Raw genomic sequence first — 25,674 nt, 5'->3', positions numbered from 1 at the left:
GTGCTAACATAATAGCACAGTCTAAATTTTGGCCTTGGCATGATAGTGTTTCGGCCGCTCCGTCAACGTGGTTGTTTTGCTCTGGAACTTAGGCCAGTCTAGCTGCCGAGTAATTGTTGGGTATTGGAAATGGTTGGTTATAATGTTAATTAGCCCCACTAATTAAAAATAATGCAGGAGTGGGAAATGTTTACACTCAAGAACATTTTTAGAAATACGTAGCTATGCAGAAAACTGAATTGAGTGGTGGCCAGGCATTCCAGAGACACAACTACTTGTATGTACAAACATTAAAAGTAAATTTTACATATTATACCATACTACACTATGCTTTTAAGGCAAGAGAAGGTCAGATGACTGCTTGATGGGCCAGATCCAATGCTCTAGCGGGCCATATTACGGCCCACATCTGCTTTTAAAAGTTTTACTTAAGTGAAATATGTGTTTCCACAGGATGTGGTTGCAGGTTCACAATTGAGAAATTGTTTTGCTGACACTGATTTGGAAACAATACGTTTTGTACGTTGTCTATCAGCAAAATGTTGCCACTTGCGCATGTTGACCTGGTGAGCAAAATGTTGCCACTTGTGCATGTCTGACCTGGTGATGGATCAATAGTGGCCTAAAGCCCTTTTTGGCAGTGGCTACTTTGACTGCAGACTGATATTGTATCAATGTTTTAAAGGGCTCAAATCAACTTAAAAACTTGCAATTGACCTAAACACATTTAAAACCTTATTTTAAAAAATATAAAACATCAAAAATGTCTCATTTATAACATGCAATTAGTGTAGTGTAGATATAACTGTCTGTACAATGTGGACGAATAATAATGAATATTGTTAAATAGCTTGAAAACTAGAAATACTAACACAGCACATTTCAGATAGCCTAATAGTGTAAAAGACACTTAACAAAACATACAGTTTACTGGTCTAATAATAATGCATAAAAAACTACTTTTTTAATCAGATAAAAGAAGGAAGAGTGGATGTGGAAGAGAAGCGCCAGCACTCACCTTGCAGCTGCGAGGTAATGTTTTATATTGAAGAGTTGCTTCGGTTAGTTTGCTGCGCTGTTCTTGTAGCACATTAATCCTCGGCAGATGCCAAAAATCATTTGCCGAATATGAACAACTCCGTCTGGCACTTTATTTTTTGAAGAGTAATGACATTCACATGGGAGAGAGCACTTAAGTTGCCCGGTTTAGTGAATGTTGTTGCCTCCTGCGAGCTCTTTAAGCGGATAAAAAAATGTATTGCTTGCGCTGCATGAGTTTACCGTTTGAGGATTGGCTAAACTCACTGGATATGATTTTACATTCATCCAATCACATTCCGCGGGCAGGCAGCCCCGTGACGTGCCCCTCAGAGGAAGGCAGAGAAACAAACACCGCCTGGCTGTGCTGATATTTACTGTAAACCAAGCCAACCTTGCAAATGTCGTGGCAATACTATGCTTTTTTGGGAGATGTAGTCTTTATCTGTGCAAGCTACTATACAGACGCCATTCTAAAAACTACAATCCGCCATTAGTCAGTGACGCGCGATCGCCTTGCATCAGCGTGTGTGCGGACCGCACTTCCCGGCAAAGTTGCCACATCTTAGCCACTTTAGCGTACTTAAAAGTAGACAAATTTCCCCAAACAGGTCATCAGTTAACGGCCAAATGAAGCTGTTTGTTAGCGAAGGCAACCCATACTGCCTAAAAGTGTTAGCTGCTTTAGAAGAAGCTGTAGTGCAATGTGACGTCCAGTTTGTCAGCCACGAAGGTAAGAGGGACACTTTAAAGCTTAATAATCCCCGGCGGTTAAAGTGTCAGACTTCATTTAAATACTCTTTTGGCATTGCTTATGGTTCTGTGTCGTTTGAGCAGCGTTTGGTGTGGCGGTTTTTTGGTCCACGTAAATTAGCTTGTCTCGTGCAATTCATTGCTTGCTTCTGTCAATCAAATTCAGGTGCGTAAACCATGTGACAAGTAGGCGTAGGTGTGTGACGTCACTATTAGTTTGCATTCTACTGCATGCTATGCACTGATGGAAAATAAAGTACAAATACTTTGCTACTACTACTAATATTTTGATTAACTTTTTCATGTATTTGTACTTTAATATTTATCTTTCTAACAGCTTTTTGCTTTTACTAGCTACATTTGAACACAGATATATGTATACTCTGCTCCTTACTCTTCTTGTTACTTTTTTAACCTCTACGGAATAGGTCAAAGCTTAAGAAAAAAAAAGAAAAGTAAATAGAGAGAGTCAACTGTGGTTGAGATCTTCGGGACTCAAAAACAACACAGCAGCAACATGGTAGAACCTGAACCTGGGAGTAATAAAGATGATGACACAACACATTGGCGAAGTGAGATATTCCCCATGACCCCCATCCATGGATTTATTAAACTTACTCCAGGGACCTATTCTTATTCAAGCATGATTTACATGCGTTGTCTCGTGACAGCCTAAAAAACATAAGCTTCTAAAGTTAAAAGCTTCCCCATTTAAACCGAACAAAACACTTAAGGGGAAGATGGTTTTTTTTGTGTTTTTTTTTCAAAAGCAACAAGCGCCTTTATTTCTGTCTCAGAAACAGAGATGAGCGGAATCATTTTCACATTGTTGGAAGGCACACAGTCGGTTCACAATTGTGTTTGACTTGTACCAGTGAGTCAGTCAGTCATGTAAAAACATGTTTAAACAACGTCATAAGAACATGTGAGATGTGGAAAAACAAGTCAGGCAAATATCTGCATTATTATTCATCACCCCATCCCTGATTGGACTGCTCGTCCCAGATGTTTGCTGTTTCTTCAGCAGCCAGATCCCGGGAATCATTAAGCCGCCACCATCTGGCATGCTGCTGTGCTATATCGAAAATTAAGCATGTGCATTTAAAAAAAAAAAACATCTTAAAAGAGACATTATGTATTGTTTTTCTAATTTACGCTAGTGGCAATAGTTAATAATATACCCGAAGGATTACGTGAAATTTTACACACCATGTTTCTTGTCCTGCTGTAATTACCCTGTTTTGAGGGGACAGCGCAGTCTTTTCCACAGAAGCTATGTTATGCCCTGCTCCATAGACTGCTGAGGCAATGACGAATCCGGCTTCCGTTACACTGACAACACGAGGCCTGAGCCTTGCAACTACACTCAATAAAAATATAAACGCAACACTTTTGTTTTTGCTCCTTTTGCAAAATATCTAAGCGAAATATTTGCCTCTAAGCTTGGCAGAATTCACTTTTCCAATTCATTTTTTTTTTTTTTTTTTTTTTTTTTTTTAGAAAAGCGTGTGCCCTTCCTGAGCCGTCCATCTTTACCAGCCCTGCTCCTTCCCAATGGACAACACCTTTTCAGCCCCAATGCCATTTGCCGGTCAGTAATGTACAGTTCTCCCTGCAAAGTCAGTGAATGTGTTTATTCCAGAGGATCTAAATGTTGCTCATATGTGTTGTTTTCTTAGATACATGTTTGAAGTGAGCGGAAAAGAATGCAGCGAGGCTTGCAATCAGTGGCTCGAATGGGAGGCCACAGATCTCCAGGTCCTCAATGTTAAACATCAGACTTTTCAGTTTTACTGTTGCACCAAATACTAAACCATCAGAAAGATGCAAAAGATTTTCAGTTACTGCGTCTGCACATTCTCACCTGCAAAATCCTCTTACTGTGCCTCAACATATTGTTGCTGCCAGCGGGGATTTAAAATTGTGAAAATAATCATTTCAATTGTGCTTTCAGACCCAGTAGAGGGAGAAAGTCACATTCCTCTATTGTAACTATTGTCCTATTTTTGCAGCCTGCCCTGCTTCAGGCCCTTCACGTGGCGGTGCTTCAGGGGAAAGAATTGGAGGCCACCAAAATCCTCGCAGGGCCCCTCACTTACTTGGACCAAAGCTTGACCAAGGCCACAACGCCTTATTTAACTGGGGTACAACAAACCATTTCTCCTTTAAGATCAAAGATTTGCCTCCACTGTCATAGGCACCATCAAAATAAGAGCCTTCCAGCTGTTCATTGCCACTCCCATTTGAGGTTTACTGTCAAACTAAACATAAAACAAGGAGAATTACCACTGTGTAGGTTAGTGACGGACATAACGCACCACCTTGCAAACTATTATGTGTTATTATTATGATATTATTATTCTCTAACATTTGATGACTTGAAAATTATGCTGAGTGCACAGCCATTACGACAAGCCATATACTGCCTGCGGAGCACTCGTGGTATCTTGGAAAACTGAAGTTCACTGTGGCATTTACAGAGAAAGTGCTCTTGCATGTGGGTGCAAAAGATGGTCAACTTTTCAACATCAAGCCATTTTTTTACAGGACATGGCCTCATTGGTGCCACGGTCTGCCATAAATGAATTTTGACGAGACAGACTGGTCGCCAGTTAAACAACCATTCAGACTCTCATTCACACCTAAGGATAAATTAGAGTCTTCGATTAACCTAACAGAGCTGGACAGCGACCCTCCGTCCCCGGTTACCGTCCTGCACATTCAATCGACCCACGTGGTCCCGGCCCGTCCTTCGCTGCAAGCGAAGCCAATCGGCGTCGATTACATAATCTTTACGTCACACGCAGGTGCCGCACGAGCCGACGCGCCGCCAAACAAAGAAAAAAATATCAAACAGAAACGACTGACACACGCGCAGCGTTGTCATCAGTGAAATGAAAAGAACATGGGACACGTCATTGCGTCCGTGGGACCGCAAGGTACACCACAGCCTTTTATTTTTTATTGTTTCCTTACTCGACCGCGTGTCAGGAGTGCGGCACCCGCACGTGACGCGGTATCGGTAAAGTCCGTTCTCGACGCTAGTTGGCTGACTGCGACCGACTGGGACCACGTGGGTCGATTGAATATGCAGGACGGAAACCGGGGACAGAGGATCGCTGCCCAGCTCTGTAACCTAACATGCAAGCGAGGGAAGCGCACACTCCTTACTGGACGGCTGGAGCCAACAACTCCACCATGATTCCCCCTACATCATTATTAGGTCGAAAATGGCTTCCCCGTAATAACCGCTTGGCACTCTCGCCAAATAAACGCAACATGCCACTCACTAACCTGAGCAAATACGGTACAGTATTCGCAATTCATGTTACATATTTACTGAGCTGTAAATGTTTGTAATGGGTGATTATAAAATGATTGGTGCCAGTGTACTGTGTGCTTTCACTGCAGTCGGTCTTGTTTGTGTTTGTCTCAGGATGTTGTTTCGGTCGCTGATCTTGTTGTGTGTGCCGCGCTGCATCCGATTTTGTCCGCACCATCGCTCGGTTCAGGTGAGAATGATCACTGTGTTTGTTTAATCTCTCAGTTTATCTCAAATCGGGTTGTGCTTATGATCGCCCTCGGAGCGATTGTAAAATTCTAGAAATGGATGAAATTTCACCTTTGATAGTTCTTAAAAGTTTAATATTGTCTTTTGTGAGGTGTGCTTTTCCCTCACTTACTTAAAGATACATGTTCCTTTTCTGAGTCAGTTTCTTCATCCCTCTCTCTGCTCTTCCCAGGAGAACACAAGTCTGTGAGGGTTTGGTTCGACCGCGTGGCCGCCTCACAAAGCTGCGTGTCGGCGTCTCACAAAGTGCTGCAGGGAAAAGGCCTGCAGGCAATGAAGAGCTTCATGCAGAGGCAGCCTGCGCCGCAGAGCGGCCAGTGCAGAGGCAGCACGCATCCGTGCAACAGCGCTGAGGTATCTGCCAGATCGGTGCAAATTAACCATTCGACTTTAAGGAGTTGCAGTCGAGGTGCTGTCGTGGTGTCTGCGCTCCAGTGCTCTGCAAAATCTGACAAATTGAAATAGGAAAGAGGGAAAATGTGTACGTTACCCTCCTAGGTATGTAGTTGCGTGCTCTTTGCTTGTATAGGATGAAGAAGGGGAACGTGCGGTGTCACAGGAAGAGATGGAAGCCGCTGCTCTCACCTGGAACGAGGGTTTAAACGCCTCACCGGCAGCCACTGACAGACTCCACCCGATGTACGTTATTACATTTGTTCCACTGTTCTACAAGGTTGATGTGATGATTTATGCTCTCGTTTTACTTCAGTCTGCCACAGGAGGGCAAACGAAACATCCTGTTGACCAGCGCGTTGCCCTATGTAAACAACGTACCCCACCTGGGCAACATCATTGGCTGCGTTCTCAGCGCTGACGTCTTCTGCAGGTGCCCAAGAGGGAGAGCGTTATTGGTTTATATGTATATTGACAAATTACATTTTCGAGGTTATGAACGATGCACAATGAACTAGCTTGAGTGACGTATGAATATTTGGTCGCCGTCGATGACTCAAGAAGGCACACTCTCAGATACAGCAGCACTTACTGTTTTTCATTTGATTGTTTTATATTCATGACCTCTGAGTGTTTTTCGTACAAATATTAGCTGCATTTATGACTTCACTACTGCATTAGCATTGCTTAGTGATAGAGTACTGTGTATTCCGACACCAAAATTCGGGTAAGGTCGTGCTGTAGGAATGAAACGCAGCTGTGAACGGCGGATCCCATGTGCTCATAAATAGGCCAACTGCTGCAGCATCCTCTGTATCTTTGTGGTATATGTACTACTAGTTATTGAGACTAACCTCTCATTTATAATGTTGTCTTCTACAAGGTATGGCCGACTACGAGGCTGGAACTTGCTGTTCGTGTGCGGAACAGACGAGTACGGCACAGCCACAGAAAACAAAGCCCGTGAGGAAGGCCTGACTCCGCAGCAGATCTGCGACAAATACCACGCCATTCACGCCAGCATCTACGAGTGGTTCCAGATCGATTTTGACTTCTTTGGCAGGACCACCACGGAGAAGCAGACGGAGTAAGTGACAAGCGGGGTTCACATTTTTAAGGACATCATTTTACTGTCTAACGACATAGCCACTTCTCACTCAAATGGGCTGAAATTCAAGTTGATGTTGGTTTGATTTCCTTTTTATTTTTTTCCCCAAGGTGAAGAATGAGATTCACGAAAATACATTTGTGAAATCCGTTCGAAATTCTATATGCTTCTGAATAAATTGTTGATTTAAACAAAATGTATTAAACCTTTCGCATCATGAAGGCTATTTAATTTAGGACATGGCTCCTAAAATAGGCATACATCAAATGATGTACATTTATTATGAAACCATGTACAGGTATTTATAATAATGTTAAATAAAAGCTACACAAAGCTCAAAACACTGCAAAGGCCTGACCAGTGAGTAGGATGCTGTGTTGACACCGCTGGCCTCAAGTATGAAAAAGCAAACATGTTTAAAAATGATTATTTACATTATGTAACATAATATTATAGTAATCTCTACAGGATTGTAAAGTTAAATGTCTAAGGCCTCTCAGCTATAAAATCTGCTTAATAACTCTGAATAAATCTTAGATCAGAGCTGTAGTCTACAACTTGTACAAGTTAACACACTTTTTTTTTTTAGATTGTCTTCAGATGTTGCTGCAATTTCTGTGGTGTTAGATAAACTTTATCTATACAGCAACATTGTGAACAAAAAGAGACACTCTTCTTCCACCAAGAGCAGACGTATTGATCTGCAACAGCACCACAGAAGACATCAGGCGCTATGTGAAGTACAAAACAGCCCACAGACTTAAAGACCAAAGTGGATTCATGTATAGAGCTTTCACATTCTGATCCAACCATAAGCTCCCCGACCCCCATCTCCCGCCCGAATAACATTTTAATGATCGCCAGTGCAAGCCCTTCAATACAGTATTTCTTTTCTGGAATGTTTTCTGTCTGTCACAACAATGAGCTACTGAGGGTTCAGTGTCTGGTCTGTCTTAGTCTGAATTTGTTCTCAACTGCCTGCCCAACTTTTTGTCACTTAGAATAGCCCAGAACATTTTCTGGAGGCTTCATAAGAATGGCTTCCTGGTGGAGGACATGGTGGAGCAGCTACGGTGCGAGAAATGCCAGCGTTTCCTGGCCGACCGCTTTGTAGAAGGCACCTGCCCCAACTGTAACTACCCGGAAGCCCGTGGCGACCAGTGCGACAAGTGTGGGCGACTCATTAATGCAGTGGAACTCAAGGTGAGCTCTTGTACTAATGACTTGGAGAATATATCGTTGGCGGCGGGCCAAAACCTTGTGCCTCCAAAATAGTGACTTTTCAGGAGAACCCAAAAATGGCAAGTATGTTCAATCATTAGCATTTCATCGTGAAAGAGAGCAAGCCATTTTCAACACTTAAGATTGGTCAATAATGTGTAAAAATAACACCCACGCGCATGGACTGTCCAATAGTATAGATTTTTGAAAAAAGATGTAATTCACTCAAATGTGACTTATGAGGTTTTTGCCCGACGCAAAAAGGAGTGTGATTGGACTCCCGCTGTATTCTGAATGAACTATAGCTATAACTCGCTGTCAGGTTCACACCAAGTGAGACATTCATAAACAATGCACACAATGAGGAGAGAAGACACTCTACAACAAAATTGTCTTTTTACTTGCAAGGAGAGCACAGGGAAGTGTACGATTACAGTTCCTAAAACCCTCTGCCCGGCTCCTGCGCCCCCTCTCTTTTTATTTTTCTTCGGTGTCCCTGATAACAAAGGTGTTCCAGCTCTAAGGGAAAGGGGAGCGAAAGCAACTGGACCACTATGAACTTGTTTTGTCTATGTGTGTGTGTGTGTGTGTGAGCAATTAACATACATATGTGAAAGCAAAGCACACCAAGCTAGTTGGCCTAATGATAAACACATAAATATAAAATGCATTATTATTCTTACACTCGCCATAATTTTATTTGGATTATCTACGATATGAGCTGGCCGATCTATCCATTTAAAAAAAAAAAAAATGTAATAATGTGGCCCATGAATATAAAAGCTTGCCTTAAACAGGAAGTCAACCCCAACATTTTCTAAACAATATGTTCCATGCGCAGTCTAAACATGGCGTTCTGCATAATAATTGCATTTCTGGAATATGAAATAATCAGCCTAATCCACCCGTTTTTTGTCATCTCAGAGGGCGGCCATTCTGTCACTTGCTGTCGACTGAAAATGACATCACAGTTGTTCAAGGCTCAGATAATGACCAATCACGGCTCAGCTTCAGAAAACAGCTGAGCCGTGATTGGTCGTTGCCTGAGCCCTTATGCACTGTAATGTCATTGGCCCAATACCCACACTGCACCATTGTGCCCCTCAATTGTGCGTTCCTGTCAAGGCTACGAGTGTGTAGGGTGTCCCAGTCACCCCGCCCCTTTTGCGCTCTTGTGCCACACTTCAGCAGAGCCTGCATCTACGGATACATCCCGTATACTTTTCTTTTCACCGTCATACATCTTGCTGATTTTAGTCATCACTGCTGTCCTGCACGGTGGTTTGTGTGATGGGTCATTGGACGCTGTTTGCAGCACCTCAATGAACCTCTTGTCTTCAGCTATGTTGATAGCCCTGCAGTACATCGCTATTCGCTTTGCAAGAACATTTGTCAGCCAGACTTGCTCATACGCGGGCTGTTCCCGAGTTAAATTTTGCAATGGCTCGCTACATTAGCATCTTCGTTGCTATCTTTAGCTGTGGCTATGGTCGCATGCTGGTTGCTGTGTATTTGTGTGGTAGGCTTGAACTGCTTCTTCGGTAAGCAAAGTCCTTCTTACAAAGAAAGCATATCACTCTGCCTTTATAAATAATGCCGTCAGGGCGTTTTTTAAATTTTCCCTTCATCGGACCAACAACTCTCATATGCTCCTCCGTTTTCACGTCTTCTTTCTGCTGCAAAGAGTGACAAAATGGCGGCCCCCTGAGATGGCTATAAATTGGTGAATTTTGCTGCCTAACTCATATTCCACAAAGGCAATATTAATCAGAATGCCATGTTTAGACTACTGAAGGCGCATAGAACATGTTATTGCAAATAATTTTGGGGGGTTGACTCCATCTTATTCCTCAGCCTAATGAGGATAAGCATTATTGAAAAGGATTGATCGGCATATTGAATGAAGCTACTGTATGTCTGTCTGTCTTCTTTAGGCACCTCACTGTAAAGTCTGCAGACAGACTCCAGTCATCCGCTCCTCCAAACATCTTTTCCTGGACCTGCCAAAGGTTGTGTTATTCATATACTCCCATTTTGTGTCCAGTTTCCCTGTTAAGCAAGCGTGAGGACTGAAAATCTATGCTTTTTATTTGTCCGTTTTCTTCAGTTAGAGGCCCAGTTGGAGCAGTGGCTAGACAAGTCCACCCGCAGCGGAGACTGGACGGCAAATGCCAAACAGATCACTCGCTCCTGGCTCAGGGATGGACTCAAACCTCGCTGCATCACCAGAGACCTGCGCTGGGGAACACCAGTACCCCACCCAGACTTTCAAGAAAAGGTCTGCTTTTTCTCTCACCGGGGCTGGATTACACTGCAGGTCCAAGTGCCCAATTCCAAATGAATGTCGATAGTCGTTTTTTGACTGAATATATTTCGAACATGAATTACCGTACTCCACAAACGTTGACACGGGACCAATGCAACATGGAAATAAACAATAATTAATATACCTATTAAAGTAGGGGGTCACCAAACTTTTTGAAACTGAGAGCACTTCTAGTGTATTGATCAATTCCAAGAGCTACCACTATGATGCATGCTTCTGAAATAAAAAAATTTGCTCAAAATATCATCATTCATATTATTATTAATAATGAATGATATTAATTGATTAGAAAATTGGTCCTGTTAATTATTTCTTACAATAATTAGGAAACAGATAAATATCAGTACATAACACTTTGTTTCTATAAATCTCTGCCGGTGTTTACATTTTCAAGTGATCACTTCTACAATATTCCAAGAAAATCACAATGTTCCATCACCGGTAAGCTATTTTTAAAGCAGGCCTGCGGGCTACTCATGTGGTCCTTGGGGTGCTCATAAACACATATTTCTGTATTAAAGTGTATGGGACGCAATTTTTACACATTTTAATATGTTCTATTTAACAATAAAATATGAATGTCGCAATGAACGGTTTCTCGAATTGTGACACATTAACCGAGTATTTCATGGATTTAGCATTACGCCTTGAAAATCTTCTGGACGGTGTGAAATCGTGAAGAAGGTGGATATGACGTCATTGAGCCACATCTCTGACTTGCTGGCTGTGAAGTGTGCTCGACATGGTTTTTCTTCTGATTAATTTAGTCTCTCCGTTAATTGAACAATAAAAACGAGCGACCAATACTTACCGACAGCCTGTCATTTCCATTTTCAGAGCCTGACTGTAATCTGAAGATATCCAATTCCATGCGTGTTTTTTTTCCATTTTACGCTGCCATGACGCACATCCCAATTGAGCCACTTGGGAGTAAAGGATTTGACTCACTTCAACCATGCAGTGTAACTCCAGCCAAAGTGTGCAAACATGATGTTAGTGTTTTTTGCACACAGAGTTGTAATTGTGGCCACTCATGGCTCTCTTGCTGCTTTTTCAGGTGTTCTACGTGTGGTTTGACGCCCCGATCGGTTATGTTTCTATCACTGCCAACTACACAGACAAATGGGAACAGTGGTGGAAGAATCCAGATCAGGTAACAGTCGAATGCACTTGATTCAGCTAGTCTATGATAAGCTTCTCATTGTGTTGCGCTGGTAGACTGGTCTTACGATCCTTACAGATAGAATGCAGTAAATATCACGCTTTAAGTGTCAGTTAACTATCTTCTACAAGTTCATTAAAAAGATATGAGATCCAACAGAATAAAAAAAAAAAAAAAAAAAAAAGAATCTACCCTTGCCATCGTAGGCAACGTCTTGATTCACATCAACGACATCACATCTCTCGCTCATCTAAAAGCCCAGGATTGAGATGTGTGTGCGTGTGTGTGTCAGCGTGTGTTCAGGGTGGGGGCTGGGAAGAGCTGATAAGTCCTCTTTGAACAGGATGATCTCACGATGATCTAATATGATGTCATCCTCACGTTGCGGTGTTGTTTGTTTGCCACCAGGTGGAGCTGTACAACTTCATGGCCAAGGACAACGTGCCATTCCACAGTGTGGTGTTTCCCTGCTCCCTCCTGGGAGCTCAAGACAACTACACACTGGTCAATCACTTGATTGCCACTGGTACGCATTTATAATTGCTACCATTAATACTTGTATTACTTGTATCATAAATATTTCCGAAGTGTGATGAATTATTCATGCTACAATCACACCGGGCATGTAATATTCTGGCTTGTGTGCAGAATATCTGAATTATGAGGACACAAAGTTCTCTAAGAGCCGTGGCGTCGGCGTGTTCGGGGACATGGCCAAAGACACGGGCATCCCGTCCGACGTGTGGCGCTTCTACCTGCTCTACGTGCGGCCCGAGGGACAGGACTCGGCCTTCTCGTGGGCCGACATGGCTATGAAGAACAACTCTGAGCTGCTCAACAATTTGGGCAACTTCATTAACAGGTTGGTCACCGAAGACATGAATGAAGACGTAATCAACGACATGGTATCTCAATGGACTTTGTTTATGGAGCAGATTTGGTAATCTCATGTTTATCACACATTAAGAAACCAACTGACTTTGTGCTCAAGGGCCACATTTGATTTAAAACAGACAGATGGGGTAAGTCATTTGTAAATGTTAGGTGAATGAATGCATTAAAGTAAATACATTTTGAATAATCCCCCAAAACGGCGACATGAATACAAAGACTATTTACAGGACTCCTCATAAATGAAAATGCTTGTAGGGAAAGATTAAATAACACAGCGGCACTTCTGTCGAACTATGCCCAACCCTGGGCTGGAGAGATTGCAGCAGTGATAAGGTAGCAGAGTATGCAACGTTAATTGTATGAGCGATAATAACGCCATGGTGATTAGCAGTATTATTGAATTATTACCGGTACTCATAATTTCATTATAGCAAATCTACAAGCTGATGTCGGCTGTACTTTTGGAAGCGGAAAAAGGGGAAAAGGAACAATTAATGTTACAGCTGTTTTGTTGTCTGTGGCAAAGAAAGCAGAAGTACCTGCTACAACACAGGAAAAAGAGTGCGCGGTTTGTGATTAGGCGGCTGAATTCCTTACTGGCCCATCACAGTAAAATGCAAATGCCCATCATCAGAGGCACAGAAATAAAATTAAAAGAAGATATCTAACTGGAAACCACATTAAAGCAGCAAGTAGTCTGATACCGACATGACTTGGAAAAAAAATGCACAGCTACACAAAGCACGTGTAATGCCTGTGCAACCCAGAACGGTAAGTCAGCAGGGAGGATGTTCAAACTCCTATTGCAGGGGTGTCAACCTCATTTTAGTTGCGGTTATCCTCGGAGGGCCATTATGACTGTGAAACCATAGAAATGTTTAAGCACCCCATCGTATCATGACTGATAAACAATACATTGACGTATGACTAGAAAGAAGTCTGGGATAATACTTCGTTGACCTATTGTTCAAGTGACTGAAAAATGTGGTTGGAACAAAAAATGCTTGCAATATCTCAATAAGTTACTATTCACATAATATGACCATTTGAAATTTGGTACAGATTTTAGCAAGAATCATGGAAGTTGACGCACATGATTTGCTTTTGCGGGCCACAAAAAAAATTCAGTGCTGGGCCTTAAGTTTGGCATCGGTGCCCAAGTGGACAGGTGAGAAAACCCATGTCAGTCCGTTGACGTAGAAGCAAAATAAAAAAAAATGTAATAGCTGTCCATCAACACTGACATAAAACAGGAGTTTCGTAGTTATCCATCATCACAGATCAAGATCATGTAATTAATTCATTACAAATGTTTTCTTTTTGGCAAAATTCATTGCTGTTTCATTCAGTCTACGTGATATAAAAAGGAGGATAATTCGCTTCAAACATCCAGTGCAATTAGGATCTCAGATTGTTGGAGACGTAACTATTTCAAGAGATTCTCCCTGCGTTTTGTAAATATGTTTGGGATGGTGTAATATCACGCCCAATTAGACTGCCTTTTAATGATTTAAAAAAAAAAAAAAAAAGATTGGGGTTAAATCCCACATCAAAGATGTTTCCCTGCGATTTTTTTTTTTCGGAGCACCTTGATGTTCAAAAATTGTTCTCGGGCAGCAACCGTTAATGCCTAATTGCTTTTAAAAGATCTTAAACTGCATCCAGCCGGAGGTGCTTGGAGGTAGACAGTGGCCCGAAAACCAGACCTCAAATCACAACATAATTAGTGTCAGGACGTCCACCTTGTGAGCAAGAGTACGGGTCAGGCAAAGTTTATTCCACTCCCACATCAAACCCACTGTTCATTGTAAATATGACACTCTTGTCAAAGTCTTTTGGACGGGCGGAATTCAGTCAAATATAGACGGGCGCGTTGCGTCAGATGCGTCAGCCTCTTACCGCGAGCATCGCGCTGATGGGCGCATTCAACTCCGCTCAATTATTTGCAGTGAAGAGGCTCAAAGGGAGGGCTGTTATGTTCATTTACATCAGCAGAGCGCATTACACATAGCAACACAATCTATAATTTATCATCAATTAGCGTGGCGGCCAGCAGGCCTTTTTTCTCATGTAGCACTTTCTCCCCACTGATTCTTAGCTGCCTTTCTCACTCTCTTGATGACCCCTATATTTTTTTCCCCTTGCTTTTCTGTCTTTTTCACCCTCCTTCAACCCCTACGCTCTCTTTCCCACACCCCGACACCCCACCCCCCGCCCCCCTCGATCCTCTAGAGCCGGCATGTTTGTTTCAAAGTTCTTTGATGGCTGTGTGCCCGCGATGGAGCTGCAGCAGGAAGATAAGAAGCTCCTGGCTTTTGTGGGCTGGGAGCTGCAGCAGTACATCCAGCTCATGGACAAAGTCAAGTAAGACCATTTGAATTATAGATAGAGTACATACAATATGGCATATGTGCCTGCTTCTCCATGTTGGTATAGTTTTGTGACGTTTTAACTGGTGAGGGATGGAGAGCCTGTTTGCGCTGGAACTGAAAGTGGCGCGTGAATATTTCCACCAGAATCCGTGACGCTCTGAAGCACATCCTCAACATCTCTCGCCATGGCAACCAGTACATCCAAGTAAATGAACCCTGGAAGAAGATCAAGGGAGGAGATGCAGAGTGGTGAGATTACGATGACCGGCTCGAGCGGGGTTGGACAAATTTGCATATACAGTGCATTGGAGAATCCCCGCTTTGAATAAAGATACAGAAATCTACCATCGCACACCTTTTTGGATACACACATTCATTCACATTCTAATACCACTCTGGAATTGTGAAATGCCATTTTAGAGGACCAGTAATAAGAATCTGTCATCCCCCTTCAGGCAGCGTGCAGGCACTGTCACCGGCGTGTCCATCAACGTCGCCTGCTTGCTGTCCGTCATGCTGCTGCCCTACATGCCGGCAGTTAGCCAAACCATCAGGGATCAACTCAATGCACCTCATTCTTGCGTCAGTGCCATGCTACGTGGCACGGGCGCCTTCACACGAGTCCTTGATGCCGGCCACCGCATTGGCACCGTGAGTATGCGTGCACAAAACATCTTCTTTGATGTAACAGATGTCTTCTTTTTTTTTTTGGTGCATCAGGAGATTCCCCAAATTTACTCACTGTGAACTGAGATGTGGAGAGACGCCACCTGACAGAATTTGTATGGTTTTTTTTTAATTTTCAAAAGAAGAAGCCTTTTAAAAATTCAAATGAACCACCTCAAAAAAAAACCTACTTTCTAGTGCTCCATATTGGGCGGGACTATGTAGTGAATGAGGGCTTAGGGGATAAAGGTGGACATTCGGACACAGCCCTGGAATTCGCTCAAAATCGTCCTTCAAACCAAAATGGCTGACTTTCTGTTCATGTACGAACGTGGGTCTTTGAGACTTTTCCGTGCACCCTGTCACGATAGACGTGATCGGTTTAGCTGCTATCGGTTGAATTTCGGATTACACAACCTTATCGACGGTTAGTATTGAGATTCTGGGTTTTATTTTACATCTCCAAAGTCTTCAGGCTGATTCTGCTCCATGTTTATCATAACTGCCATGCATTTTTAAATAACTCCCCCTTTACCTCCTTCAGGTGAGTCCATTGTTCCAGAAACTGGAGGTGGACCAGATTGAAGCTCTGAAGAAGAGATTTGGTGGACAGCAGGTATGTGATAACCAAGTCGCAGGTTGACTGCTCTATTGGAGTGGAAAATAGCAGCAGAGTGGTGATGTCTAGCCGTGCAAATGTTCCAGGCAGACAATACTTGCTTGCAGCGTGTCTTTTCAAATGTGATACATAGCAAACAGACAATAGGCGCTTTGTATTTTATGAATTCATCAAATAGATAAAGAATAATCCTTGTCGAAACCTTCTCGTCAACCGCCCTCGTCTAGCCTGAAGATGAACCGCCAAACAAGAAGGTATTGTTGGTGTTTGTTTGTGAAGCGTCCACACTGGTGCTGTCACCGTTGATTACCGCATGCGTTCACTAATACTAGCAGCTCGTTTGAACGTTCTCTTATCACCGTGAGTCCAGTGTCTCTCCACGTCTGTGCATTCATCAACCGCTCGTGAAATCCCGTCGACACTTTGACTGAGAACCGCTATTGTCTGAAATGAAGTCGGTCGTCTCTCTGAAATAACAACACGCCGTATGTTCTGATTGCACCCTCAGACGCCGACTCAAAACGCTGCCAGCCCTCAGTCGGCTGCTGCTCTGCCCACCCCTGCAATCGAAGTGAGCGCTGGAGCCGACCCGGAGAAAGCCCGGCAGCTGACGCATGCTGTGGCTGAGCAGGTAATGTTTTGATGCATTTTGACCTCTGCAAACAACAATTTGGTTTGGGGCTTATAGTCTCTCTTAATTATTATTTGGTACTGATAAACAGGGTTGGGAGTGTTACTTGTGAAATGTATTCCGATGCAGTTAGTAGTTAGCTATTAAAAAAATGTACTTTGTAATATAATCCATCTTCCATAATATTAAAGTAATTTTGTCATTACTTTTGATTACTTATGTATTACTCAAATACCAAATGTGCTAATGAAGACAAAATACATTAGATATCGCTTCCATATATATTTCTAAATAGTGGACCGCCACTATTCGCAGGGGATAGGGACCAGGCCAGCCCACAAATAGCAAAAATATGCATCAATTGAAATACAAGAAGTACTGTATAAACTCTTTTAATCATCCCATGAGGGAAAGTAGATTTGCTTGATTACGCCATAACAAAGTTGTTGTTGTTATAACGAGTGAAATGAGGGCGGGGGGAGGAAAGCATCGCGATGCAGCAGTTACCGGCTCCGCTGCACCGAATACCGGTCATCACTCCTCCTTTCGTCCGTGTTGCTTTTAAAATGGCCGTGTTTGGATGAAAAAAAACGCAGCCAGTTCCACTGGCTCCCGTTTGCTCACAACCACCATGCGAGCGGAGTTAGGCGGCCCATTGAGCTGTACATATTGTGACAATTTATCCACTATAGTGGTGTCATCTCTGTCCACGTGCAAATTGTAATCCTGCAAAATAGACCCAGTTTTAAATAAATGTACCTGTAATCTGATTACGCTTTTTTTTTCAGAACTGTAATAGAAAGCAGATCATTTTTCTTTTGTATCCTGGATATGTAATGCCAGTACATGTATTTCGTTACTCCCCAAGCGTACGGATAAATTTATTAACATCAAATCCTACACACCATGGTCTGCCACCTTTTCTAGGTCAGGATCAAATCAGAAATGGACTAAAATAGGGTCCCCCAAAAAATTTGCTCTCACTTTGACTGGCCATTACAGTGAGTACTTATATAGTTCCTTTTGACTTGTGTGTTTGTCGACAATGATGAAAGAATGAGTTAAACACAATAAGGTTACATTTTATATAATGGCATAAAGGAAAACAGTCTTCTCCTCCCTATTTCTAATTCCCCTTGTCAGAGTTAATACATTTTTGGGGTGGGGGACGTCTTGTATGATGTATTTGACATCGACTCACTCAACATAATTATGAATGAGTAAAATTAATAATGGCTCCAATGACTGATTAATATGTAACTATCAAATCATGCTCACAGCAAATCAAAAGGCTGTGAGATTGAAAGATTGTTTTTTGTTTATATTAAAAAATGAATATGTGCACTGATTTCTTACCAATTAATGCAATCCAATGCTTGACTTTTGTAGCGAACTAATGAATATGTATCATAATTTTTCGTGTTGAAAGTTTTGCTAATGCTGAAAAAAGAATTATTCGGGTATAATTTGGACATGTGCATCCGTTGCACATGAATAAGATGTGTTAAACTAACAAAATGTGAGTGTTTTCAAGGAAAAGCGTAGAAAATTGTCACTTTACCACATTTTTTTTTCTTGCTGATTTAAAAAAAAAAAAAAAAAAAAATGCACATCTGTAACCGCGTTATCTTGCCTTTGCCAGGGAGAAAAGGTGCGAGCCCTCAAAGCACAGAAGGCCGACAAGGCGGTGATTACGGTGGAGGTGTCCAAACTGTTGGAGCTAAAGAAACAGTTGGCCCTGGCAGAGGGCAAGAGCCCTGAACCCACCCCCGTCAAGGGCAAGAAGAAGTGAGACACGCGGGGGAAAGAAAAAAAGTCACAAACGGTGGAGGTGGTTAGAGGTAGAAGGGGGGGGGGGGGGAACAAGTTTGGAGGTGCGATAGCAGGAGAAGGGGAACAAGATGTACATGGCGAGATGAGGATGTTAGCCAAAGGCAAAGCCGTGACGGGATCTGAGACAACGCAGTGTTGGCACCGAGGGCTAATGAAATGCTAGCGAGGCCGGCGGGGAAATGAAAACACACAAAAGGGAGCCAAATGAATTCTGCTACAGAATGGGGGATTTGGGAAAAATCCCCACACCAAAAGAAACTGATTTGATACTCTCCCTGTGATGCATTTAACATACCACATCAGGCTTGCAAAGGTGCTTACTTTAAACCTTTACCTATTTTACCTTATGAAAAACTGAATTAAGGTCCCTACTTACTGTTACGCCATGTACTGTCCTGTCAATCATGTGAACACTTTTAATAAAAAACAAATCATGCGTTAACAAGCAAACAAAAAATCATTTTCTTTTATTGCAAATTTAGGGTTACAATGACATTAAAAAAATGTTAAAATACATCAATGCGGTTAATGATTAAAAAAAAAACCATGCATTATCCTTGTATAATTAACAACTTAGGATACTTGAATAAGAAAGTAGAAATTAACAGTACAAACTTGTACAGTAAATGTTATTACCGTTATATAAAAATAGCTTGTGAATATACCAACAGTTCCAGCATTTAATAAAAAAAAAATAATAATAACCTGTAGAAAGTTTAGCGGGGTGCAACCTGCTGTACTTTAAGTACATGTACAAACAAGCAACGGCTTATAGAAAAAGCAACAAAAAAAAAAAAAGTCGTTCTCTCAAAGCGAGGGGGCATATTCAAAACGTTCCTGAGCTCCTTCTCTCTCCACAAACTGGGGCAAGTAATCTCTACAAGCCATATTGCAGCCCTTGAACGAGGAGTTACATTTTATTGCAAAATGGCAATGACAACGAAATGCCCGCAATTGAATTCCTTTCTTTCAAACATACAAATCATCAAAAACTTCCTAACGGTGTAGTAACTTATTGTTACAAACCTTGCGACCGCTGTATGATATGCACTTAAGAGCTTGCTGTTCTTCTGCCATTCACATGCTTTGTCTTTCGAGTTTGCCGCAGTGACGTTGCAGCTTTTCTTTCACTCTGCCTTGACTTTCATCTTTTCCAAACATCTTAAAATCTCTTTGGTTTTCATACCTTCCGGTCTAAGGAGCGCGTACACACAAACCATTTCTTCACTTCTGTCTACGAGCTCATTTCCTGGTGTTGACAAGTCTCTCGATGAGTGCTCGGCGCGTTCGCTGCACCTCCTCTCCCAACCTTTCGATCTCCGCTTTCAAGCGCTCGTTCTGCTCCGTGAGCTCCTGCACTTTCCTCTCGTTCTCTTGCTCCCTCTCCTTGCGACTCTTTTTGGCGGACAAGTACGACGACGACGACGACGATGCGTGCTGATGCGACTGGGAGGATGCGCCCGGGGACAACGAGGCGCTGTCGGGCCCCTCGCTCCGCCGCCGCTTGCCCAGGCGCGAGGGCGAATAGATGGACGGGGATGAGACGGGTGACGACGGGGAAGAGCAGCGCTGGGAAGGCGACTGCGAGGCGGAGGACGAGGAGAAGGACGGGGAATCGGGGACGCAGGGCAACTCTTCCTCGCTGGCTGATGGAGACGCTGGATGGATACTGTTAACGTGCTGCTGGTGGTGGTGATGATGGTAATAATAACCACCGCTTGAATCCACCATTCCTCCTTCGCTCAGAAACTCAAAGAACTCAGGAGGCAGCAGGTCTCCGTCGCCGCTCCTCGCCTCCATTTTCCGCTCTTCTGTCGGAGTCAAGCAGGACGAGGAGGAAGATGAGGTGTGATGCAGAGGCTGGGCGTTGTTGATCTGCTCGGACGCCCTCTGGACGCCCTCTCCCCACGTCTGACCTCCGTCCGTCAGCCACGTCAGGGAGCAACTCTCCAGAACATCCAAGAACTCGGGCTCCTTCTGTAAGTAAGAAAACAGAAAATGTGACGTCACTGTATGCTACCTTTGTTCAAACAACGGCCCTGGGGGCCATTTGGCAGCCCGGTGCACCTTTTATCGGCCTGCCACATAAAGTACTCAAAGAGCTTACAATTGTTTAAATTAAAATTACGTGACACTTTCTTTTAAATATTAAGATGTAAAAAAAAAAAAAAAAGCTTAATAAATTTGTCAATTTATTTAAAATTGAAGAAAATGTTTTAAACTATGACTATAAAAATGTCACTCTTGTGACTTTTTTGTGGTAAATTAACAATTTTCATTTTTTCATTTAAATTTTAATGTTACAAGATTCAGACTGTTTCATAGTGCGATTAACAATTGTCTTTTTTGTTTCTCCTATATATCACACAATAACTCTGCTTTGTCACCAGTAGCACAAAAATGCGCGATTTGGACATTTTGTTTCTTTGTTTAACAGCTTAGTGTGTTGACATACACCATATTTAACATCATTAGCCTAATAGCATAATTGCCCAAGTCATTTTTAACTTAGTGTCACAATATAAAAAAATACTCACGTACTTGCTAAAAATGTTTTTTCTTTGTCTAGATTCTCAGTCATTCAGGTCATGAAAATCCTCAAAATTTGAATGAAAATTCACAAAGGTTGAATTGATTCAACTGGACTCCTGCTTATTGAATTTGTTTTCCGAAAAGGTTAAAAATCATTCAGGCAATTATGCTTATTACACTTACACGATCCTTTTTCTGTATGTGACGCCGGGGAGGAAAATTTTGGACACCCCTGCTCCACAACTATCAGACGTTCCATTTTTTTTTTTTTTTTTTTTTTTTTGTGTGACCGGTCAGATCCCGTAAGTCTTAAGCTACTGACCTCGCCATACGAAGGGGCGCGCGCCAGCTTTGCCCCTCCTGTGTCTGAGCCCAGAATGTCCTGCAGGTCCTCATACCACGCCTCCAACTCTGCGCCACAAAGCGGCCCCACGCCAGGGGGGTACGGCGGGGGCAGGTGCAGCCACTCGGCAGTCATCTCGCCAGCCAACTCGCAACACACTCCACACTCGGCCACACACTTCACTTGGGACCTGTCGGCACGAGAGAGAGCACAAATGTTGTCAACTTTGCTACTGTTGGAATTCAAGTATTTAACAGCTTGATGGAAAAACTGGGAAAATGGTGACACTCCCTTTCAAAAAAATTAATCCATTTAATCACATTGTGAGACAGTCGAATATGCAAAATGTAAAAATGATTTAATAAATTCAATTGCTAAACTTCAATACACAGAATGCATGTAAAAATGTACAAGCACAAAGTAAATTCAAATTAAAGCTATAGTTGTGACAAGAAAAATGGAAACTGCATGTCAACAAAATTCAATTAAAATGGAAATTAAACTACATTTTAAATTTTAAAGACACAAATTGCATGTGAAACATGACAAGCAAAATTTATTTTTTATTTGTATCTTAGAGCTACAAGATTCAACATGTTTTAAAGAATTACACGAGCGCAAAGAAAATTGGAAAGCAAAAAATTGAAGCTAGACTTATTTCATTTAAAATGCGCTGTTAAAGAAAACTATCACAAAATGAACAAACTGAAAATCAAAGCTACATTCAAAATTTCAATTGTATAAGCACACAACATTCACATACTGAACAATAAAGCAACATTCAAAATTTCAAAATGTATAATAAGCAAACAACACTCACATACTAAACAATAAAGATACATTTGTGGTTAAAATGCAAATTGGAAAAAAATAAACATGCACATCCAAGTATAAAAAAAATCAAAGCAATTATGAAGTTCAAATGGCAAAACATGTATAATACAAAAACTTGTCAAATTCTATTACAAATGAGAACTACATTTACCTTTAGAAGGACTCCCTTAATCAAGTCAGCAAATCGGTTTGAGATATTTTGCCCCTACAAATCTGGAAGAAAAAATGTTTCCAATGAAGTTACATTTAATTAATAACTGACAAGGAAGACAAAAAGACGTCATAACTCTGATCAAAGACAGACGCTCGAAACAAAGACCGAGCGGCTCTCAACTGCGCCCCCTGTGCTCCATAGCGCCTCACAACACGCTTCGTAATCGATAAACAAGATGAGAACGGCGACGAGACTTTTGATTTTAACCGCTGTCAAGCCTGTCAGTCTTACCGCTTGCTTGCCTTTAACGCGCAGTGCAGCCACAACCTAAAATTGACGAATAAACCCGAAATAGAGTTCCATTGTAGTGGTCGTTTAAAAAAAAACATGCTATCATGTATGTATACTTGGCAATTAACAATTGTTACATTCTTTAGTTGTGTAAAAATGTCATCAAGGTATTTTTATTATAAATAATATTGTTCCGAGTCCTGTTGAATTGACCGCTATGAGCGAATACAATTACGTCATGGAAAAGGAAAAAAAAAAAAAGACCAGACCAGTGGCTCTCGTGGCCAAAACTAAAGACAACGCAAGACGGAAAAACTACGTATTTCAATTTAAAGTTTCAAATGAGTTTGTGTGTGACGTAGTTTGGTGTTTGCGTTTAAAAAAAAAAAAAACAAGGGGAATATGTATACTTTGCAGCTGTTTCATCAACATTTCTCTGATATGAATGACATTAATTCATTCTCCTACAACTTTGACGCACGCGAACATCAAAGTCGAAACTTTGCTGAAGTCGTGCGAGACGGGAGATTTTTTTAACAGCAGCCTTGTATAATGTGAGTAAAAACGTTTACAACGACTGTCATTGTAGAAAAATAAAACAAACTTTGAAAAAAAAGGGGGCAGAACCACCGGGAAAAAACCGTTTTCTCCGTTCACTGGTAAGTCGACAACGCTTAAAAAAATTACTAAACGTTAAAAGTTGTCACTTACCCTTTTCCTTTTATTTGTTCGCCGTCTCGACTGTCGCTGGTTCGAATGTAGATATTTAAGTGAGAATGGGTGATAGCTCATGTTAAACATTGTTCAAGACTTGACAGCCGAATGTGCTTAAACGGAAACTCCCGGCGGTGTTTATAAGGAGCGAGGCCAACCGAACTATGTCAGGCGACGCTGCTCTCCTGTGTGACGTCTTCTCATGGCGTACTAGCGGACCAATCACGAGGACGCACCTAATCCGTTTTCCTTGACGACATCCAATGGGAGCGGCGGAGATCCAATAAGAGCGCCGGAGATTCAGGCAGGGAGGTCGGATTTTGTCTGGCAATCATGGTTGAATGCATTCCCCCTTGTCTGTATAGTTTGTACGAGGCGCAGTTGTGATGCAGTCATAAGACGGCCAGGACGAATTTGGGGCGTATGGGAGTCACATGAAAGGAATGATGCAATGCTTGGCAACCAGTTTCTAGCTGGGGATAACACCGGTAGAATCCGAACATGTTTTATTAAATAGCGTTGCCTCGAACAAAAATGCATCTAAAAATATACAATATGCACGGCGAGTCAATGTCGAAGAATTGTCGTTTGGTATTTAACGCCGTGACGTTCCGCGCCCACTCGTTTTCTTTCTTTTTCTTTTCTTGCACGTCACAAAAGCAGACACGGTACCAATAAATGGATGCGTGTCGTGTATCGAGTGGACAATTCGGCGTTTGAATTGTCTCATGATGAACGCGTAAACATTGGCACACGTTTGGAGCTTGAAAGCTTCGTCACGGTCACGCGCGCGCTCTCTGCGATTGACTTCCGGGATGGTATCAAAACAAGCGGGCGCGCGCGCGCATTTGACTTTCACCTGTCTCGTACCAAATGTTTTCAAACGACGAAACTTGTACTAGTGATGAGGACATGTTAGTGTTACAATGGATATTAAACTGGTGTTTTAGTTGTATTCAGTTTTTACATTTTGACTGATTGACAATACGTTTCTTCAAAGCAAAAAGGACAGACCCCAAAATCACTAACAAAAAAAGAAGCAGTTAAAAGGAAGACTGGTCAAGCCAATGTCCATACTTAAACCCAAGAGAGCATGCTTTATGCCTGATAAAAACTGAATGAATTGGGAACTGTACTAGGTGAGACTGAAAGAATCCATCTTTTAAATTCCGTATCAGTTTACTGCAATGTAGAACTGTACTGCACACACCAACACTACTCATTAACAATCAACAAAGTGCAAACAAAAAAGTCATTTAATCTAAAATGAATGATGAAACAACTATCCTTTCTTTATTTCCTTCCTTCCATTGTTCATTACCTCCTATAGCCTTTCCTTCTTTTCATCCCGCTTTCTTTCCTTTCATTCTTTACTGTCTTCCTCTACCATCCCTTGTTTCTTTTTGTATTACTAATTCCTAAAGTCGTTTGTTTATTCTGTGGTTAACAAACCCAAGTGGATTTCAGTCGCAGACTCGTAGTTGTCCCAGGGCTGTAAAAAAATGGCGCAACAGTCAGACAAATGTTCATTGTTGTGTTAGTTTTGTGGGTTAAATGCTTTTATAACTGCGTATTTGGTTTTAGAACAGGAGTAAATGATGTGACGGTCCACGGGCCGTAGGTTGGCCACGTATCGCTACTTACAGTCATAATTTGCCTGTTTAGTTATGTGATTATCAACGCAATTTACACAAATGTCCCTTTGGCCGCATGTTTATTTATAGCCACTGGCGGATGAATAAACATCCACGGCTAATTGTTGCGTTACATCACACACGTGTTTCAAAGAGTTCATGTAACTTACAGGACATTTTGGTAACAAAGCCTTCACGTAAACAAGACGTTCACACCCTATAACCCGGTGCGCGCCAAGCAAATCCAAAGCCGTGCGCGTCCACGTGGCGGTGGCGCGCGCGCGCGACCCCCTCATAGCAACAGCGGCGAGCAGCGAATCGCGAGCTCAAACACTTGTCTCCAGGACCGGCTTACAGCACCGGCAACGCGTCACGGCTCGGGTGGCTGTTGCTGAGTAGCTCGGCACACTTGGACCGCCACAACCCCAACACCCCCCGACACCCTTACCCCCACCCCCACACCCACGTTCCCTCCACCTCCACCCGGCTGTCTGTTGACTTTGTCAGGATGGGCTCTTTTCATTAGCGAGACCTTGTTTACAACCGAGCTTGCATCATTTTCATTTGTTTAACAGTCACACACGA

At 42.3% G+C, this 25,674-nt stretch overlaps 3 protein-coding genes across 7 annotated transcripts in view; 1 reads left to right on the top strand and 2 right to left on the bottom strand.

Annotated features, from left to right (window-relative positions):
• Positions 1–1,888, bottom strand: part of arhgap9 (Rho GTPase activating protein 9) — a 41,981-nt gene extending 40,093 nt beyond the window's left edge. For 2 of the 4 annotated variants that reach the window (XM_086039565.1, XM_086039566.1), the window contains exon 1: positions 1,019–1,888. The gene's annotated coding sequence lies outside the window, so the exon portion shown is untranslated. The remainder of the gene's footprint in view (positions 1–1,018) is intronic. The other 2 variants (XM_086039563.1, XM_086039564.1) reach the window with 2 other exon arrangements.
• mars1 (methionyl-tRNA synthetase 1) lies at positions 1,378–20,655 on the top strand. 2 transcript variants are annotated; one of them, XM_086039562.1, is made up of 22 exons: positions 1,378–1,771; positions 3,292–3,382; positions 3,471–3,549; positions 3,804–3,935; positions 5,228–5,303; positions 5,535–5,716; positions 5,892–6,001; positions 6,072–6,188; positions 6,639–6,842; positions 7,865–8,066; positions 10,019–10,093; positions 10,192–10,362; positions 11,468–11,563; positions 11,981–12,098; positions 12,221–12,434; positions 14,699–14,830; positions 14,983–15,087; positions 15,294–15,489; positions 16,049–16,120; positions 16,351–16,377; positions 16,632–16,754; positions 18,397–20,587. In XM_086039562.1, the coding sequence occupies exons 1-22, from the start codon at positions 1,669–1,671 to the stop codon at positions 18,544–18,546; spliced, it is 2,775 nt and encodes a 924-aa protein (XP_085895688.1). In that variant the 5' UTR covers positions 1,378–1,668; the 3' UTR covers positions 18,547–20,587. The 2 variants fall into 2 exon arrangements, with proteins under 2 accessions (XP_085895688.1, XP_085895687.1); XM_086039561.1 differs by lacking the exon at positions 16,351–16,377 and having other exon boundaries at positions 1,654–1,771; positions 18,397–20,655.
• On the bottom strand, positions 19,040–23,800 carry ddit3 (DNA-damage-inducible transcript 3). Its single transcript, XM_086039568.1, has 4 exons — positions 23,453–23,800; positions 22,448–22,509; positions 21,442–21,652; positions 19,040–20,564 (listed from the first exon to the last, which is right to left on the bottom strand). Exons 3-4 carry the CDS (start codon positions 21,595–21,597, stop codon positions 19,830–19,832), a joined length of 891 nt encoding a protein of 296 aa, XP_085895694.1. The 5' UTR covers positions 21,598–21,652; positions 22,448–22,509; positions 23,453–23,800; the 3' UTR covers positions 19,040–19,829.
• Positions 23,801–25,674: the final 1,874 nt, after the last annotated feature.

Source organism: Filicampus tigris, chromosome 9 (genome assembly GCF_054856515.1).
Source record: "Filicampus tigris isolate MCC_2025a chromosome 9, RoL_Ftig_1.0, whole genome shotgun sequence".
NCBI lineage: Eukaryota > Metazoa > Chordata > Actinopteri > Syngnathiformes > Syngnathidae > Filicampus > Filicampus tigris.
Note: the sequence above shows the minus strand (reverse complement) of the source record. Positions and strands in the feature narration are given on the sequence as shown.